General features: G+C 37.8%; 1 protein-coding gene across 10 annotated transcripts in view; it reads right to left on the reverse strand.

Moving 5' to 3' along the window:
- The window catches only part of Khdrbs2 (KH RNA binding domain containing, signal transduction associated 2), a 636,480-nt gene extending 625,227 nt beyond the window's left edge, over nt 1-11,253 (reverse strand). For 6 of the 10 annotated variants that reach the window (XR_010050025.1, XR_010050023.1, XR_010050022.1 and 3 more), the window contains exon 1: nt 10,946-11,251. Coding sequence is in view for 2 of the 10 variants with exons in the window: in XM_063256923.1 (XP_063112993.1) it covers nt 10,946-11,036 (91 nt within the window). In the remaining 8 variants the exon portion in view is untranslated. Of the gene's footprint in view, nt 1-10,945 lie in introns of all 10 variants that reach the window. The other 4 variants (XR_010050028.1, XR_010050029.1, XM_063256924.1 and 1 more) reach the window with 2 other exon arrangements.
- Between the last annotated feature and the right edge of the window lie 9,482 nt (nt 11,254-20,735).

Raw genomic sequence — 20,735 nt, forward strand, 5'->3', positions numbered from 1 at the left:
TGTATATTTAGTATTCATTTTCTATATTCATTCATCTATTCCCACTCTATAGTCTTCTTTTATAGAATAAATGCATTGCTGCATGCAAATGAAGTTCTTTAAATTTCTTACAGAAAACTATTTGAAAAGAAACCATGAATTCTACAGTAATGTAGTTAGTTCAGTTTTCTAAAAGTTTCCAAAGCAAGATTCTGATATTCGCTTAAACAAGCAATGTTCAATACTGTTTAATATGTTAGATTGCCTTTTGACACTCTTTCATACCTTTTTCTGGCATTTATCTAAATTCTGGTTTAATGCTCTTTTAAAAATCCAAAATAATTATGCTATCCTCTAACCTTTTGCGTTATCTTTTCGAATATATAAGACAAGGACAGTGTGATCTGCCTTTCATGACAGAAAGTAAAGACATGAGCCACAGTACACATTCAATGAAAGTGACTATAAGCTGCCTCTTTTCATCTCAAAATTAAACTTCTCTTTCAGCCTCTTTGCAGTTTTTCAGCTACCAAATCTCCCTCTTCTCAGTGGCTTTTCAGGTCCAATGGTATCTAACATACAATTCTACCAACCTACTAAAACTATTCACACTTCAAATAAAACAAATTTCCTCTGTTCTTCTATAAGAAGAGTAAAAATTCTGATTTTTACTGCTTTAAAGGAAATGGATGTAAACCACACCATTTCTGGAACAGTAAAGTAACACCAGCCAATCTGTTTCAAAGTTATTAAATCCTAAGTCTCTGATGCTATACATTACACTTAAATTCAGCTGTGTGGCAGAGCTCTCTGTTTCAGACCAAATGTGAAATTTGCTTACTTCCAAATGTTCAGCAAAACCTGTGCTGCCTCAAGCCGTAAAAGGACCTAAAGTTGCTTTGTGTCTGGAAGAATTCAGCAAATGTAAGCAATTCTCTAAACAACATGGAGAGAGAAAATGCCTCAGCAAATCACACAAAGTTCACTAATTGTTTTTTCTTTCTTTAAAAAAGCCTGAGATATTCCCACTGTCGGCAAACATATCCCAGAGCTCTCATTCCAAGTGGAACATTCAGAAAATAAAGGCTATCATCATAATCCTTGGCCAGTTCCTACACTGGGGTAAACTCTTGAAACATCGAAAATTTTCTTGACTTTTATATAGTATATTGATATTGTATACTACATCATCTAATCCTCCAACTGGGAACTTACAAGAAGAGATAAAAAAAATAAGGTGATGTTTAAATTTTTTAAATTTGTTATAGTAAAAAACATATTGATGGTAATATCCCTCAAAATATTCCCTCTTGCTTTGAACACACTTATTCCATTGTTCTTGCCATTTTTGGGAGCAGTCCAGGAAGTTCTCTTTCTTAAGTGACTTTAAGAAATGAATGCTGGCAGTGCAGCACCATCCAATGGAAAGGAAGACGTGTGAAAACACTGCAGTGTATCCACATCGACAGTATTCACTGGACTAGTACCATGCAATTTCTGTTCTTTCCAAAGTTAAAACAACTGTGAAAAATAAAAATAATACTGTGTCTGGATTAAGAACATGGAGGGAGCCACAAGAACAAAACTAAAGACACATATTTCAGAAGTTAACGGTAATAGTACTGTTAATCTCCCACAGACTTTGTATCCTAAAATTTGGCCTTCTTTCAAAGCCTGATGAATGTGTGGGGAAATGGTCATGCACAGCCTCTAGATAAGACATCCTGGGTTTCAGCTCCACCACAGTTTTGTTGTATGAACCGAGATAAATTACAAAGCCTAATTTTTCTCGTTTCTACAACCAATAATAATAACAATTTCACAAGATTATGTATAGATAAATGGTGATAATATACATTAAGTATGCAGCACAGTCTCTGCCAAAGAATAAACTTCCAAGAAATACTTTCAACACAACAGCAATCAGAAAGAAGAGAAATCTCTGATTATCATGACCAACAAGAGTCAGAACCTTTCTTGAATTTCTGTACCACTGATCTCAAAATTAATGGAAAACCTAGTATACCTTACATGTACCGCTATTTAGACTATATATATATATATATATATATATATATATATATTATATGTCATCTATATTTATAAAGCTTCATAGATGTATATACGTACTCTAGTACATATCTCACATATTTACATAACTTTATGTATTACCTTTACATATACTATATATATATATATATATATATATATACGCACACATGCACAAATGTTAGTAAATATACAGATTATAGGACTCATAAACATCTGATACCTCTTCATATACCAATAGTATATTGCACACAGCTGTTACCTACATAATGACACTGTATGATCAAATGCTGTAGCATCCTGCCCCAACAGAATTCATTCCCCAAAATACAGCTTACCAACAAAGATGTCTCTACTAAACAGCCTAAAATGTTTGTTTTTCAGGTGTTCTTGAACCTGTATTATCTTTCTGTATTACAAATCACTTTAGAAGTCATGCCGAAGAGGCCACAGTTTGTTTCATTTGTTTTGAGAAATAAAATATCAATGTTAGAGCAAAAGAATGCTTGATCATGATTTATCAAATACTGGACAAATAAAACATGCAAGCATTACAGAACTCTCTACCTAAATAAATGAGGAAATCGCATCATATAAATATTTGCTAAGCTTAATTTGGGCAATAACTACTTACCATTCAGGGTTTTTTAAAATTTTCTGTATTATTTTCTTTTTTTTTCAAAATTCACCTATTTTAGAGAAATGGTGATAGTGAATCTATGAATATATTAAGTTTTATACTCCTAATACTTTCAAAAATCAAATAGCTGTTAGAATAATTTCAATTAAGATATATTTGTTACAATCTATACAGACCAAGAAAGCAAAGATCAAATCCAGTTTTCATTCAATAATGCATAAATGCAAGCTAATGATACTGCACAAGCCTGTCTAAGAGTTTCTGAAAACTACTTCTAAATATGTCCTTTACCTAAGCATCTGCTGTGAGAACAAAGAACTTTCCACCAGACTGTACACCCAAAGGGAAAGTGAAAATAATGACAAATTTTACTTCCACTCTTATGTACCCTGCCACAAAAAAGGCTGAAAGGAAATAAAGAGAAAAACATTATGACTATTATTTATACCAACTTACCTTGGTCATCATGGCCATATGTTACCAGGCAATAAAATGTTAACAAACATAGCTAAACATACATCTGTTAGAATTTTTATAAAACTAATGAACTGAAACAAACAAATGAATGTTACATGTTGTACACAGTCTTTCTGGAAAGTGGAAAAGACTGAAACAAACAAATGATGTTACATGTTGTACACAGTCTTTCTGGAAGGTGGAAAAGAGGCACAAGATACAGATCCACACATAGAAATCACACATCAATACTTTCTCTAAATTTCCTCTGTGTTTCACGAATAATAGACTAATGCTATAAGAACTGGTAGCTCAGAAAAATTAACTAAAGTAGAATACACAATGATGCATGTCCACACTTATTCTTATAGCCAAACAACTAGAAAAAGGACAACCCTAACAAACCATAAAACTGTAAGGCAGTAACTATCCCTCTCTGGTCAAAGAAAACAGAAGCTATTGTTAGGTGGCATGTATCCATAACCACAGCACTTTGGGTAGCAGTCCACAAGTTCCAGCTCAACCTAGGTTACTTGCTGACCAGAAAGACTGCCTCAAAATCTTAAAAAACATTTTTGAAAGGGCTGGGGATGTTTTTGAAATTCAACCCCCAGTACTGGAAAAAAAAATACAAACCACTGTTTCATGCTCATGCCTATCAAAAGGGTTAAGCAGAGAACATGGATTTCCAGTCTCACCTTGAGATAATCAGACACTTCCCTCCTGTAAGCAGTATCAAAGAAGACAGAGTGGGAGACTGAGAATTCATTTCTGCCACCATGAGATCTACTACTGTCAATGGAGGCCACAGTCAGATCCTAAACTGCAACCTGCAAGAGGAGCAACAAAACAGGTGTAGTGGTGCACACTTGTAATCCCAGCACATGGGAGATGAGATTCCTCATGAGTTTGAGGCCAGCTCCAAGTGGATTCAACACCTGCCTGTACAACCTAGCAAGACCTTGACTCAAAATCGTAGCAACAAGACGCTCTTCCACCTCCAGGCCAGGGTAACATGAAGCTACATGCCTGTTGGAACCTCCACCATGATTCAGGAGGCATAAGATGACTCCATCCTTCTCAGTGCTCTCAGGAGGCACGCAGGGAACATGAGTAGGTGGTGGCCAATCATCTAGTCAGAAAAAGGTCAATGGATGCTTAGCCATAAGCCTACATTTTCACCTCCACCTGGAAATAATGACAATGGTACTCTAACTTTTTAAGAAAGAGTGTCATGAGATGTTTGATAAAAGATAATGCTAAATAATATGTAGTATCATAATCCTGAAAATATCCAAGGTACAAGTGAAAAACAAAAGTCATATACTATGAATCAGGAAAACCCTGATATGAGTGATAAAAGGAAACCAAGACATGCCAACAAACACTGGGATTATTTGACAAGGATCTTAGATAATCATCACAAAAATGCTTCAAAGCAATGAAGATCATGCCTGAAACAAGTGAAAAAACAAATCTTAGCAAATAAGTGCAAGATCAGAAAAAGATTGAAGGAAATTTTAGAATTTAAAAATATGATTAATTATATCTTAAAATTTTATACTGAACAGAAGAGGGCAGTCAAAAGAATCAGTCAATTTAAAATATAACAATAGAAATTCCAATCTAAATCACAAAGAAACAAATGCTCAGATTTTTAAGGATTTGTCACTGTCATTAGAATCCAAAAAGGAAGAAGGGGTAGGGCTCTGTGCAATCATCTGGTTATTCCTGGGACAAAATACCTGACACCAAAAAAATTACAGGAGGAGAGGTTTATTTTGGCTCACAGTTTCTGAGAGTTCAGTCCATGGTCAACTGTCTCCAAAACAGAAATGGCAAAGGAAAGAGAACAGTAAAGATGCTCAGTCCATGAGATCTAACCCATAACAGGCAGACAAGATATTTGAAATGTGTTGAAATAATGGTTATTATAGACAGAGATTGTTTAAAAAGAGGGAGATCTTTCAGGTGATAAAATAGTTTTGTGTGTTGATAGTGACAACTGTCACATAAATCTACACATACAGTAAAACTGTATACACACAGTACATAAATATCACTTTCTCAACTTGGATATCAAACTATAGTGACCCAAAATATGAAAGTTCAACAGTATCCCTCTGTACCTTTTAACAGATTCTACAAATGATTCATTATTTCAAATTGTGTTTTAAAATGAATGGACTAAAATATCTTAGCAAATCCCACTAGTTTGTATAATTAAAATGTGTTAATTATAATAATTTTATTATAGAAAAAAATGGAGAATTTCAAGGTGGTTCCCTGGGGTTTTAAATTAAGCAATAATAAGATATGACTAAAGTAAATGCAGACAGAATTCCTAAAATTTTATCTCTGCAGATATCTTCTAAATATATCATTGGAAAAAGGAAAGATACAAGGTTGATATGATTTGCTTAATAAAAACCTACAGCCTTCCACACAAGAGGATGACATTAAAAATTCAGAGACATAAGTCATAGGTCTGACCTCAAGCTTACAGGCAGACAAACAAGATCAAGCAAAAATGCATGTTGCAACGCAGCAATGCAAAGGTCACAAAGAACATCAGACCTTCACTTAATAACTAATGAACAAGAAGAGAAAGCTATTGTGAAAAGTCACAACCTGCCCAACACCCTCTAAGAGAGAGAACAGCAGAGCATCAGGGTTAAGTCAGATGACAAAAGGAGGCAGAGAGGACAAAGGAGGCCAGGGAGTCTGATAGAGAAAAAGCTTGCAAAACGTGACTGAGCCAGGCACCGCTGAGACAACAGTGAGTAAGGCTGGACCTTTCATCACATGAGGCACTGCCTAGGAAGAGGCAGATGCAATCTGATAATTGTGAAACGATGGTAACCTGGACAGTGTCTATCACTCTTCCTTAGGTATGATGGGTAAGGAAATATGTCCAGCTTTGCATGGGTAGGTAAGGGCATGGAGGCTGTAGAAAATGATCAGTAAACGCCTTGCTGTATCTGAGTTCGGTTAAGCAGAAAAGATGAGGAGACGAGTCCAGAAAGGACAGGCTGTAAGTCAAGGACTCTGGAATGCACTCTGCAAAGTTGAGAATTATTGAAAATGTGATGTGATCAGATTGTAGCTGTGAGTGAATCCTTCTGAAATCAATGTGTGTGTTCATGTGGAGAAAAGGGGAGTAGACAGGTGGAGAGTGTTCAGAGCAAAAGTAAATCAGTCATGTCCAGGGCTTAGAAGCCCAAGGGATGGAAAGAAATTGAAAGATTCAGAGCAGGAGGTAGAACTAGGAGACATGAAGAAAGGTTAGAAAACAGCTTAAGTTTGGCAATTGGGGATGATTCTGTCATGACCATCACCAGTTTTGGGGCAGTGGTGAAGACAGGAGACTATTAAAGAGGTAAGTTACAAAAGTGAGGCGGCCGGTGTGGATTAATATCATCAGAAGCTTGAAGGAAAAGAGGCTTTGTCAAGAAAGACTGATTTGACTGCTTTCGCACAGCTGTTTGTTAAAGCTAGTTAGGCTAGATCCCATCAAGAGGCTGCCATCAGAAAGCAAGAAAGATGTTGGCATGAAGAAGGGAAACACCTACAGACTGCATCAAAGACATGGACACCAAAGACAGTCCAGCAGCTATAGAAGTTTTTATGTAGAAGGAGGCTAAGGAATGCCAGAGGAGACAGGCATTTCCCTCAGTAAAACAGAAGGAGAAATCACTTTCTGATAGTGAAGGACATGGGGAATATAAGAGGAGGGCTGGATTTTTCCCTGAAGAGGAAAAGGACCAGGCTTACATAAGCTGGAGGTAAACACAGGCAGATGGCCACCTAAGAGAACATGGTATTTTAAAACCCTCACTGAATCATTCTTCACAAATAGCTTATTTTGATTCTGAGTTCAAATTTCGTTCAGCAGTCATCCAAACAGTAAAACAATGCGTATTTTCCTATTTTCTTATGAAAGCTACCTTCAAAATGAGGTTAAGGACACAATGGAATTAGTTAACAAAAATATCTTAAAAGTGTTGTTTTATATTTGCATAATTTTCAGACACATTTGTGTTATGTTTGTATAAAATACCAATTATCACAAACAGAATTTTTTACCCTTAAAAGGCTGCCTGACAAGTACTACATTTCTTTTTACAGATTAAAAAACTAAGTTTCACAGAGAGAGAAAAATAATCTATCCTGTCTTTCACAGATGGCAAAAGTGGTGATACTTCATCTTAAATGTTGTACTTGATGAAGTCGAATTTTCCCTGCTATATCATAAATTTATTTTAATTACAAATCAAAAATAACTGGAATGTAATTTTTGCCCATGTTTGTTTTGCACAGAAATAATATTGTCTTGAATCTACTGGCAAAAAAAAAAAAAATATTAAGCTCATCAAGAAGAAAAGTCAAATTTAGAGGTATGTAAATACCATTTTTTATCAAAAGCTAGTTTTAAACCTAATATCAATAAGTTCTCCAATATGTCAAACTCTATAGAAAATACTTAACCAACACAAGCAAAATTTTAAAATGACCCTTATTAAGAACTCAAGTGTAGGGGCTGGGGGTTTAGCTCAATGGCCTGCCTTGCAAGCAGGCAGTTGTGAGTTTGATCCCTGGTACCGATAAAAATGAAAAAGACCAAAAAAAAAAAAAAAAAAAGAATTCAAGTGTAGTTAAATTAGTACAAATCATTCTTCGTAACAAATTTTAATCATTTTTGTCCTCATATTAAGAAATTACATACTGTAAAACTGAAGGCCAGTTGTGGAGGATAGGGAAAGTGTTTTACCAAAATCTGAAAGTAGTACCTAGAATATTTCTAACAATATTTGAGCTTCTGGGGTATCTGTAAATTATTTGATTTCACTAACCCATGAGTTAACCAAAGCAATGATAAACATACCAATCTTTGTGAGGAATTCAGGTTAGGAAACACTCTCACGTGGACAAGAATTTATTAATACTATATTCCTGAAAGCACAGAATCAACATTAATTGAATCTATAAGTTTGAACAGATCTGTGTCTGTCAGCAGTTATGCATAACTGCAAATAAGAATATTTCCAAGAATATACACTTCTGACCCCACCCATTGATAACAGTTCAGGAGACTTAATTTAAATCTGTCCCCAATGCCCAAAGTTATGTATATGCCTCAAATTACATTATAGTGCAATAAATGTACTATTAACCATTAAATAAGGAAGCAATGAAAAAAGTTCCAAAAATATGAAGCCATTGACTTTTGTGTTCTGAATACACAAACCACTCACCCTTCAATCTAGAACTTAATTCCAACTGCAAGGAAACATATAGATCATCTAGACCAATTCCTTAATTGAGAGACAAAGAAATTGGGCCCTGGGAAGAGAAGCTTACAAAAATCCAGTTTAGGTAAAAGCTGAACTAAAATCCAGGTATCAGGATTCACAGTCTAACGCAATTCCCAGAAGTAGCCTAGATATAAATAAACCTCATGCAATTTCATCTGGCAAGCAAATTCAGAAGCTGAGAGGAAAGAACTTTAGGAAACATGCTGAGTTTGGCATTTCATCATATTTGAAAATACCTACTATAACAAATGAATAATTAAGTAGCATTATAACTACAAAAGGTAAATTATTTTAGGTAATTAAACAAATGCTCTTCAAATCACACTATGCAAAATCACTTATAAGTAATAAGCGAATGCATAAAACGTTTTCTCAGAAACATCCCTACTGAAACAAGAAACAAGTAAAATGAAGGAAAATACAACAAAATAACAATAGCCAATAAACTAGTACTTTTAATTCGAGCCTTCAATATGAAATGAAATAGTCGAAAATGAGCACTGATTTGTATCTATCACCAATCAAAAGGCAAAAATCAATTACTGTGAAAGCCACTGCTTTATATCACTGCCCTTGTAATGTTTCAGTGTCTGGAAAATCATTGCAAAGAACTGAATCTTGTGAATCATCCTTATTACTCACTCCATCTTGAGACTGCCTGCACAGTTCTGACTGAAGCGTACTTTGGAGTGCACCTTTCTTCCAAATGAATATCATGTCAGGATTATTTATAGGCACTGCCTTCCATCAGTGGATTTCCAGGTAAGAAAAATAAAATTAGCTCCACAATACTGTTCTGTAGAGATCTGAAAGGAAAGCTAGAAATCTTGGCAAATGTCCTTTTGGGAAGATCATGAAAGCTCTACAATATAAAATATACATTAAAATTCTCTGAGCTTCTAAAGAATATTCACCTTATACTCTAACAGGCATATATAATGAGACTCAACTGCAATTACAGATGTAACTGAAAGCCTGTGCATCTTTTTCTATGAGTTTTTATGTACTCTAAGATTATTAGCATCACTTCCTCCCTTTCTTTATTATGATTTCCATGAATGTGAGCATCTCCTTTGTTTCTTACTCAGATGCCTTTTTCTCTGTTTTGGAGATTTCCTCCTAATTCTTTACAAAAGCAGGACATGCTTCCCCCTGCTGGGAAAAAATTAAATTACAAGGTACATCCGAATACCTTCTAGAGTCCTGCACTGAGAAATCAAGCTGTGGTAAAGACAAAATGTTAGGGAGCCAGATGCAGCCTGCTCTGAGGGTTCTAACCTTCAGGAACACAGTTGCAGGAGCAATGCACTCCGTTAAACAGCTTCTCATATGCAACTTATCTGGCAGTTTTCAAGTCAAAAACTCACATTAATGACTGATGAATTAATCGGTGAATTAGCTGTCCCAAAGAGAACTTCAATTAGAATGTCAGAGAAAATAACCAATTTGTAACTTTTTTCACTTTAAAAGCATTCTCATGCCAAATGAAGGCATTTCTGGGAAAATATACTGAATTAAATTATTTGAGAAGATAACTGCATTTTTAGTCATTTTGAACAACTGTAACAATAGAGTAACTTGTCTTTCTATAGTCATTTGTTTTTTGTCTTTTCTTTAAAAGTAGGTGAAGTTTTTTTTTATTGACTCTTGTTGTTTCCCACTTTGATTTGTTTTCTCTCTGAATGCAGTATGCATACTTGCATTTTACTCCCCAGTACTCTACAAAACCAGCCTTTTTCTTGAAAACAGTTTAGTCCTTTCATATTTCACATTCTCATTATCACCATGTTCTTGATTGTTTAGCAAGCAAATTATAAATAACACTCCACCAACAAAATGTCAAAATAAAACCAATGTCTACAGGAATCACGTATAGAAGGTCAGAATGTTTATCTTCCACGCACAGTCAGGTCTCAAGGAATTGTTTCAATGCTGAGGAAACAAAGTTGAGGAAGTTGTCACTCTGGATTCTATTGTGGGTAAGTCCCTAACAGCCCAAGCTACAAAACTGCACTGTGGCCAAATTGATGATGTAGCAATTCATTATTAATGAAGCATTCATCCAAAAAATCTGCAGTTGTATTTTTAAAAGGTGTGTAAAAGAGCTCCTGCTGCCCTGAGAGTCTGGCGGTGGCGGCATGCCTCCTAGCTGCGTGGCGTGATTATGTGCCTGCGTGTGCCACGCAGAAGTTTGTGCGTGTGCGCTTCTTTTTTCCAACAACCTTCCAAGCGATGCAAAGGCCAGTCCGCCAGCTCCTGGGCGCTTGGCGGGGACGCAAGGGATCGGCGAGGGTCCGGGAACCCGCGTCCTCCGACCCGCGCGGCCCGGCGCGCCACAGCCCTGCCCACGGCCGGCGGCGGCGGGTGACGCCCGCTGCCGCCCCGAGACCCCGCGCCCCGCACCCCCAGCACCCGCCGAGCGGAGGGCCCGTCACTGTCGCGGTCCCACAGGTCGCAGTCCCGGCCCGGGGCGCGGGGCGGCCGGCGGCCCCGAGCGGGCGCCTACCTTCGGCCAGCAGGCGCGAGGCGTGCACGAACGAGGGGTCCAGGCTGTCCTTCTCGGCCATCAGCTCCGGCAGGTATTTCTCCTCAGCCATCGTGCGCTCGGACCGTCCCCGGGGAGGGAGGCAGCGCGAGGCTGCGCGCTCGGGACGCAGGCGGCAGGCGGCAGTGCCGGCTCCGCCTCCGCGCGAGGCCTGCGCGTCCCCCGTGACCCGCCCGCGCCCACTCTCGTCCCGCCGTCGGCTGAGCGGCCTGCGCCCACGCCTGTCCCCGCCGTCGGCACTCGCCGGCTCGCCCTGCCCGCCTCGCGCGGCGGCCTTAACTGGAGACGCGAGTCAGGGCGCGGCCCGCCCCTGCCGTGCGGCCATTGGCAGTCGCTCCAGGGAGGCGTGGCGCGTGCGAAGTGTGCGGGCTCTCATTGGTCTATGCGCACGTCGTCTCGTCTGACGGGCAGGAGGCCGATGCGGCGGGGAGGGACGCTCGGAAGGTGCAAACGCTTTCTCCTGGCAGCCCCGGTCACCAGTGGTTGTTAGGCATGCCCAGTTCTGCAGAACCTCCCGCCAGGGCTGCGCCGGGCGGAGGGTGCAGAACGCGGGAAACGCATGGTTCACCTGAGAGGCGCGGGACGGCAGAGAAGGGATAAGTGGCGAGCCCGGGTGGGGACGCGCGGGAGGTCTCGCGAATGCGGGTGAGGACGCAGGTGCGCGGGCTTCTCCCGGCACAGGCACAGGTGTCCCCTTCCTCGCGCGCCCCACGGTGCCGAGTCCATAGGCACCGAGCGGAGCGTCCCAGGGTGCAGCGCCTCCGTTGACCCACATGTGGGGACCCTGGAGGATGCTCCTCCATAAACAGATGGAGCAGCTCAGGGTGATGCTGTGCATTGCGTCCGGGGTGGGATCTCTGCAACGTCGGTTGTTGCTAGTTCTCTGTCCGCCTCCCCATCCTCGTCCCGGGTGGGTGCAGGGGCTGCACGTAGCGCTAATTAATCACCTGCGGTGTCTGTAGATCAGATCAAAAGGATTGTGACAGAAAAGAAGTTGGCAACAGATACCTAAAGTGGCCTTGGCTTCCTACTTTCTCCTTAGTTTAACTGTGACAGAGTTACTTACTACCCATCCCACCACTGTTTAAAGGGAGTTCGCTCATCGCAGTTTTCTTCACAGTGGGGTAAAGCCCATTGCCCCTTACCGAGGGACTCCAAAATGTAACTTGTGGGTTTCCAAGGTAGCAACCATCTTCTCCATGGTCTTGGGGTGTCGTATCATAAACCTTTTTAGTTCCTCCTTTGAGTTAGAAAAACATGTTACCCAACTTAAAAGATGCTGAAACTTTTCCAAGTTCTCTTTTCCTCATTTATGCATTTTTAAATGGTATTGTGACTTTGGGCTATTCAGGCAATGTTTAAAAACTTTAACTGGCCTCACATCCATTATCTCAGTTTATCCTCACGAAAGTCCTCCGAGAAATATGAGCCAAGTTTTGCTTTCTCTGTTTTGAGTGATTTTGAAAGTAAGGCAGACAGAAGTGTGAACCTCATACCTGATTGGTGCTAAAGACAAGGTTAAAAAGTCAATTTTAGTGCCTGTTAGCTTCAGGTTGTACTATTTTAGATATGTTGAATATTTATTTTCATGTGTATATATTTATTAAATGTGTAGTAAATACTAAAAAGACCGTAGGGACTGTACTTGAAGAAACACTGATGGCCTAGGTACATACGTTCTATTTCCAGCCATTATAGAGCTGTGTTCTAATGGAGGAAGACAAAACAACTAAAGGCACAAGACAAATGGTAGTTTCTGACTGCGGTACAAGCCAAGCAGGGAACCAATCACAGAGCCAAGAAAGACAATGCAAGACAGCACACACCTATTTGTGTGTATACACATGTACACGTGTACACATATTCATATCTATGTGACATTTAAAACACTTGAAACTAAGCCAAACAGAAAAGGCAGTAGTTGTATACAGTGTGCAGAGAAAGAGGTTGGCTTATTCTTGAAATTGACTGAGGTCAGTGTAGCTGCAGTGGTTTTGGAGGAAAAAAAGAAGAGGGAAAAATAAAGAAAGAACAAACTACTTGGGATTAGTAGGTGGAAATTTATGTATATTTCATTCTGAATGTAATAGGAGACCCTCAGGAGCTGTTTGGGTTTGCTTTCAGCATATGTCTTCCTAGCTAGCACAAGGAATTCTACTTTCTAACAAGTAGCATGGAAGATCCACGAAGAGAGTGCTTTCTGTTTTATTAGATTGCATGCAAGGTGTTTAGCAGTGAAGATTAATGCAATGTGCACATGGTTTGCAAGGCAGATATGAAGGAAAGACATGCTGTTGGTCTTCAGAGCAGTGGAGGTTGAATGAGACCAACTAACGGAAGAAGTTTTAGAAGTTTAGAATATAAAAAATAAAAACATATTTAAAAATGTACAGTCATTGAAATCCTATTTTTGCTTTGCAGCATACCAAGAGGTTAAAAGCACATGGTGCCAATGGGGCATGCATATACTCTTTCATAAATCAAAAAGATACAGTAATTCTTATTATGTCCAGCAAAAGTCATTACATTATTCTTTCTGCTCCTCTTTTCTAAGGCTAACAGAGCACTAAAGCAGAGCATGGTTCCATATGCCTATAATCCCAGCTCTCTGAGGGGCTAAGTAAGAGGATTGCAAGGTAGAGTCTAGTCTGGAAAATTTAACAACTTCATTTGAGATTCTGTCTACAAATAAATAATTTTAAAAGGTCTGGGGTTATACTCAGTGAGAAAGTCCTAGATTCAATCCCCAGTATTAAGAGAATAAAAAAAGAAGGGAAACTGCAGAGGGCTAGCCAACTGACTTTATTATGTAATATCTCTAGTTGTCTGTCTTGGTTACTTCTCTCTCAATGCTGAGAAGAAAATACCCCACACCCAAAATTAAGGGAAGAAAGGTTTATTCAGTTCACAGTTCATGGAGGTTTTAGTCCCTAATCAGTTGGTTTCAAGGCAGGGTGGCATGGCGAGGCGCAGCACTTCAAGATGGCAAAATACAGCGAAAGCACCAAGAACAAAAGAGGGGGTAAGGAAGCGACTTTTCTCCCTTATATTGTATGCAGGCTACTTGCCTTAGGGCAAGTGTAGCACTGACACCATCTCTGTGCCCTTCTCTTGCACAGTATCAGTCCCACTGTCTTAACTTTCTAAACTTCTCAAGTTGAAACAATTATTAACATTTCCAATGTCCATGTTATATGTATTCTTCTAGTTGTCACCAAAATTAAAACTTTTGTACTGTCTCACATGATCCCTTAATCAAATGCCTAACTAACCTCAACTCTAACCCTAAAATAAACATTAGAATTAAAATTTTTTAAAGAAAACAATATCCTAAGTTTTAGAGTGATCTGTGTGCTGATTACATGACACATATTATAAATATTATAAATTATTACAAATGTTATAAAATAAAACATGTAAGACCCATGAATGCTCAACAATACTTCAGAATTGACTCAAAAAATACTGCCTGTTCCCAAATGGAATATGACCAATTAGGGGAAAAGCTCCAGTTTCCCATCCATACCCTTACCAAGCGTCAGATCCAAGTGTTTTCAATAGATGGCTCTATATCACTATGTGTGCTTTATTTGTGTATGAATATTCTACAGGCATCATAATTAGCTATTAAATATCAGAACAACATTGTGAAGTCAAGCATTTGATAAATATAAATTCTAATAGAGAAATTTCTCTGTATGGTTATTGGGTATAGAGTATTATGTACTTATACATGAATAAATTTTATCTGCTGGTAAGCTTACTTCTTCTAATGGTGCAGATAACCAAAATAACCACTTATTTGTGTAACATAAGCACATATTTATCTCATTTTAAGCATAATTTCTACATGTTTTAATGTAGTTCTACACATTTGCCTACTCCCAAAAATAGGATATTGTGGAAATATTTTTGCCAACTAAATTTGAGTTTAAAGTCTATGTAAGGCATGCATTGTAGAATATGATTGCAGTTAGTATGCAAACTGTATTCAATACTTTCACCTGCCCTTGCAATAAAGGCTAAGATAAAGGGCATTTAATCATGCTTATCTTTGAATACTAGTAAAAAAATATATATCCTGCATCAACAAGTAAAACACATTTTGTGTTTCTGTCAGATTTCTTACAAACTGTATGGATACCAAATTGGCTTGATTATTCCAAAGATGCACAGTACTTAGTCACAGTAAGAATCATAGATTAACAAGATTATCTCCCCTCAATAATTTACAACCTCCTGTGTAATGATAATGGAAGCTGATGACCCTCATTTACTTTGTATTTACTTAACCTACTAATTATGTGGTGCCTAGGACAGAGTATAATAAAGAACTGAAATATTGACTGACTCACTTTCATTTACTGGAGTCGCTCAGAGCCCAGAACTATAATAATTAAATCATTTGGACAGCTATTTTAATATTTCAATTTCTTCTAATTTTGCTAAGTGTATGTGTGAAATTAATTCCACATTTTAAAAAATTTCCATGAAGTACTTTTGGGTTTTAAAAGGGACTAGGGAAAATGGAGGCCTAGCTCTCTCATAACAGTAGAAATAGCACATTCAGTGGAAAATTTCTCATTTGTAATGTGTTTAGAGCCAAAGTTGTGCTGTATGCTAATATGTATTCTGCACACAAAATTATTATGCACCACTGATAGCTGTAAAGCGTGTGTTTTCTGACTGGAAAGCTTAAATTATTATACATATTTTAGGTGAAACAATGTGTAATTTAAGACGAGCAGAAGAAAGAAAATGACTAATAATTGTTGAGAGTCTACTGTGTTTGGAACAGTGTCATTCTGAATCCTCATAAACTTATAAGAAAAAGGTCAAAGAAGGAACTGTTCTACTCCACAAGTGGCCTAACAGCCCAAATAATCCATTTCTAATGTTGCATAATTGGTGTTTGGGAAAGTGACCGAGTTCCCATTGTACCTCTACTGACAATTGCCGCTGATATGTTTTGCTTGGTGGGGGTGGCAGCTGAGAAGTAGTAATTCATTACTGGGAGGAGGATGAAGCAATCATTACAAGGTGAAAGTTATTTACTGTCTTATTAAAATTAAATCCTTAAATTGTTGAATTGTAGCTCAAGTATTGATTACTGCTGCAGATCAATATATTAAGGCAAAAAACCACATCAGGAAAGGGTAGCAATTTTCATACACAGCAAGTGAAGTCTTGATCATCACTGTTGTATTCAGTATAAAATGAGGAAATGAAGATTGCAAGGTGGTTTAATGAAAACAATCTTCAAATACATTAAAACTTCTGCTACAGAAGCAGATGTATAAGCAATTATTTTATGCCATGAATAAACAATTATTTTATACCAAGGGAAGAAAGATAATTAAATTTTAATTTAGTTTAAATAAGATTTCTTTAAAAAAAACAATCCTACAAAAATACTCAATATGGAAATATTATTTTAAGAAAGTGCCATCTATTTGAAGGTTTTCAATTAGGTACTGGTTTGGTGTAAATTTCTTGATCATTCTTTTCTCAAGATTTTGCTAAGCAGAAAAATAATCATTATGAAGTCCTCCTATGTAGAGTAATTCTGTATGGAATAGCTTTTATAAAACACATATGGGCATTTGTAGAGAATAATGATTTAATTAGAAAATACCATTCCAAATCCCAGAATGTGTCATTTCAGCACTGGATAGAGAACAAAAAAAGAATGAGAGAAACCAAAGATGTAGACATGGTCTGACAGATACTGGATAACAAGCTGGGCAATCCAATCCTCATTTGGATTCTGGCCTATATTTTGTTCTTGTTTCCTCTTTTTGCTTTACAGGACACTGGTGGGGTAATCAGTAAGACATGAACAAAGTCTTTTTAGTTTCCTGATTTTCCTAGTGGTATTGTGATAATGTAAGAAAGTGTGCTGTTTGGAGTATACAATAAAGTCTTTATAGGTAAAAAGGTGTCATAACTGTCTCTTATTTTTAAATGATTAAGAAATATATACAGAAAGTCAGACTGAATGGCAAAGTGAATGTAAATGTAGTAAAATATTAACCCTTGGAGAAATTGGCCATGGGGCATATAGGGATTTTTTCTATTATTTTGCAACTTTTATGTAAGCCTGAAACTTATTTGGTAATAAGTATTTAAAGAATAACTTCACCATATTTTATCCACACATTAAGTGTTATATTTTATTGGCTAGCCATTTGACAGCAAGCCCATATGATAACATAGTATTTATAATAGTATGAATTGAATGCACATAGTTAACTTTGTAAATGTTTTTGACACAAGGTGTCCTATGTGATTTAAACTGGACTTAACTTCTTTGTGGATCAGACAGATTTCAGTCTTAAAGTGATCCTCCTGTTTCAGCTTCCCAAGGCCTGAGATTACACACATGTGGCACTTGCTATACCAAGTTAATTTTTTTATCAGTACCAGGGATCGAACTCATGACTGCCTGCTTGCAAGGCAGGCACTTATGCCGCTGAGCTAAGTCCCCAGCCCCTTACCAGGTTAATTTTTAAAGAATAACTTTACAAATCACACTAAAGATAACAGGAATGTATATGTGAATTGCCTATTTATCTCTTCTAAAGATATAACAGTTATATATGTTGGGTCAAGTATTCCTTTTAAAATTTACAGTAATAGCAATTTATTAACCATTTTAAATTACTCTGAACTACAAACATAACTATACATTTGCTTTGAAAGATACTAGAAATAACTACAGTTCTTTTTTAATGACAAATATGTGAACAGAAAGCTTCAATGTATGTTCCTCTTGGACATGCTCTTGGATATGCCATGATAGTCCATGGCTTTACCACGTATCTTCAATATGTTTTCATCCAGATTCATGGGCATCATCAGTAAAGTTTTGCGTGCTTCTTTCTAAAATAATATGTTGTGCATGTCCTTGAATATATTTTATTGGCTTATTCAGAATCTGAGGAAGGATGAATATAATGAGACAGAGGACTAGAAGTTCTTATCTTCTGTGTCAAAATTTCCCTTGGTTGCAAAAGGTTAGGCGCAGCAAATGTGGCTTGTATTATTATAGGAAAGGTAAAAGTGGTCATTGCTTCATGATAAAAAATTCAGAAAATTAGAAATAGGGGGAGGAGCAAAGACTGCAGATACATAACAACTGGCTACAGAGGCTCCTTGAGATAGACAACTTAGAATTCAACATAATACACAGTAGCGAGCCCCAAACAGAGGGAGATGAATTCTCTAGTCCCAAGAAGAACTTAAGAGGGTGACTTGCTGACCATCCAAGATCCCGCTGCAACTTGTCAAGCCGTCCGAGGTCCCGCCACTTCAACTCACTGGAGGCACAGTTACGTTGAGTTCGGGCGTTGGTGAACTGAAGGGAGAGGTAAATTGGCAGGCTGCCTACATTGACCTGTGGTGAGTGACAGGAGTGGAGCCATTCCATAAATAAGGGGGTTCCGGCAGATGACATTCTAGAACTGGGCAGGACTGGCAAGTACAAGGGGCAGCAGTGACTTCAGTCCATTGTTCCCTTCCCAAATGTGATTCGTGGAGTTAGCTAGGCCTGGGTCACGTGACCTGGCTGAGACCCAATAGGGTATCCAAAATCAAGTCCCTACAGTGGTGGAACACACTAACCACACTAACTTAGTGAAGCATCAGAAGTTTGACTGATCCAGAAGGGAAGCGGCACAGAGTAATACAGTGCAACCCACAGCAGCTTGACTGATCCGGAGGGAAGGGCCAGCATGTGCTGTCCCTGTCTGCAACTCTCTAGCACACAGCAGTGGGAAAGGTCATTTAGCCAGCACACTTCAAAAGAATTGTAACCAACAAAGAAAGAAACGGGGGCCTCCTGGAAGAAACAAAAAAGATGGGAAGAGGAAGCAACAACAAAATGTCCCCAGGTCCCAAACCTGAGAACATTGACCCAAGACAGGTAAATACAAAGGAGAATAAGAACAGAAACATGCAATATGTGACACGGTGCCAGTGGGCATAAAGAGATATATTCAGGACCTCATAGATGAGTTCAAAAGTGAAATATTTAGCCAAATTAAGCAAGATATAAGAAAATTAATTGAAGAGATACTAAGCACCCCTCAAGTAGACACAGATGGAAGAAGGGAGGAACTCAAACAAAGGAGAGAACCATTGATGAAGAATATAAAAAATATAGAATACATGAAGCAGATTCAAAGAGATCTCCAGGAAATTAAAAACTCCATGGAAAGATGATAAATCAGCTTGAAAGAAACTAAGGATAGATTATCCAAACTGGAGGACAGTTTTGCAATGTGAGAGTATGAAAGGAAAAACTTTTTAAAAATAACAAGGAAATAAGCAGGAATAATACAAAGGCTTTAGCAATGACAAAAGGGTCTATAACTTGAGAACAAAAAATGTGAAAGAAGAAGCTGGGGTACAAACAAAGGAACTACAAAGCTTATTCACAGAAATAACTAAGGAACACTTTCCAAACATAGGAAAATGAAATGATATTCTGATATATTAGGCATACAGAACTACAGCTACCTACAACCAAAACAGAGCTACACCCAGGCATATAATAATCAAGATCCCAGAAATTCAATATGAGAACTGAATATTAAAAGTCATCAGAGAAAAGAAACAGATCACCTATAAAGGAAAACCCATCAGAATAATGGCAAACTTATTGACACAAACCATCAAGTCAAGGAGAGCCTGGAGTGAAATATTCCAAGCCCTGAAAAAAAATAACCTCCAACCCAGATTGATATACCCTGCTAAACTGTCTGTAGAAATAAATGGAGAAACAAGATGCTTTGAAAACAAAGAGGAACTTGGGAAATTCGCAACAACCAATCCAACTCTACAGAGAATACTGCAGGGCATTCTAGAGAGAGAGAAAAGTAATAGGATTCCAGGAACAGTGGCAGAAAGGCCTCAAAGAATGGAGCAGAAAACAGAATGAAGAAGATAAGCAGACAACTGATGGCAAAAAAAGAGCATAACAGAAATGAGACAGAGAACATTTTATTCAAAAATGATATGAGTGACAGTATCAAGAAAAGCAACTACACTGAAGATGACAAGACTCTACGATACACATTCTGGTTTGATAACTGCCAGTTTTTGGAGTTCTATACTATATACAAAGTTGTGTTTTTGTCAATACTGTTATGTACTGATATATTCAATTATTCTATGTCTGATGATATAGCCAATTATATTGAAGATAACAAGAGACAACACAGGAACCATGGCAGAACTCTTTGTACAATGGTCTTATATGTTTATTTCATTTAATGTGTTTATAGGGATATGTTTTGTTTTGTCTTCCTTTGTTTTATTTCTCCCTATAATATAGAAAGGATAGAAATACATATTAAGATTCATGCATGTGTAAAATCTATAAACAGTTTATGAGAACTGATCTTATGACACATGATGAAATGAACAGATACTTTGAAGAAAAAGAGACACTAAAATACCCAGTGCTGATCCTGGAATGTCATAATGTGAAGCCCAGCAATAGCATTATTCTTTGTTCAGAGTGATATTAGCCTGATTGGGTTTATTCAATCTAAACATATTTTAAGATATGGATAACTGCATATATGTTTAATGGTATAGGATTGATAACCACATTTCTAAGTTTTGTTGGACAGAATTGGTTGCAATCTCACTGTTTGAATCCCCACTTTATATGCTCCACTTTAGTATTTTGAATAACTATTTGCAAGAAGACAATCTGTAATCATCAACTAATGATTTCTTACTG

Source organism: Cavia porcellus, unplaced genomic scaffold, assembly GCF_034190915.1.
Source record: "Cavia porcellus strain 051 isolate PalLab524CR breed Dunkin Hartley unplaced genomic scaffold, mCavPor4.1 scaffold_10, whole genome shotgun sequence".
NCBI lineage: Eukaryota > Metazoa > Chordata > Mammalia > Rodentia > Caviidae > Cavia > Cavia porcellus.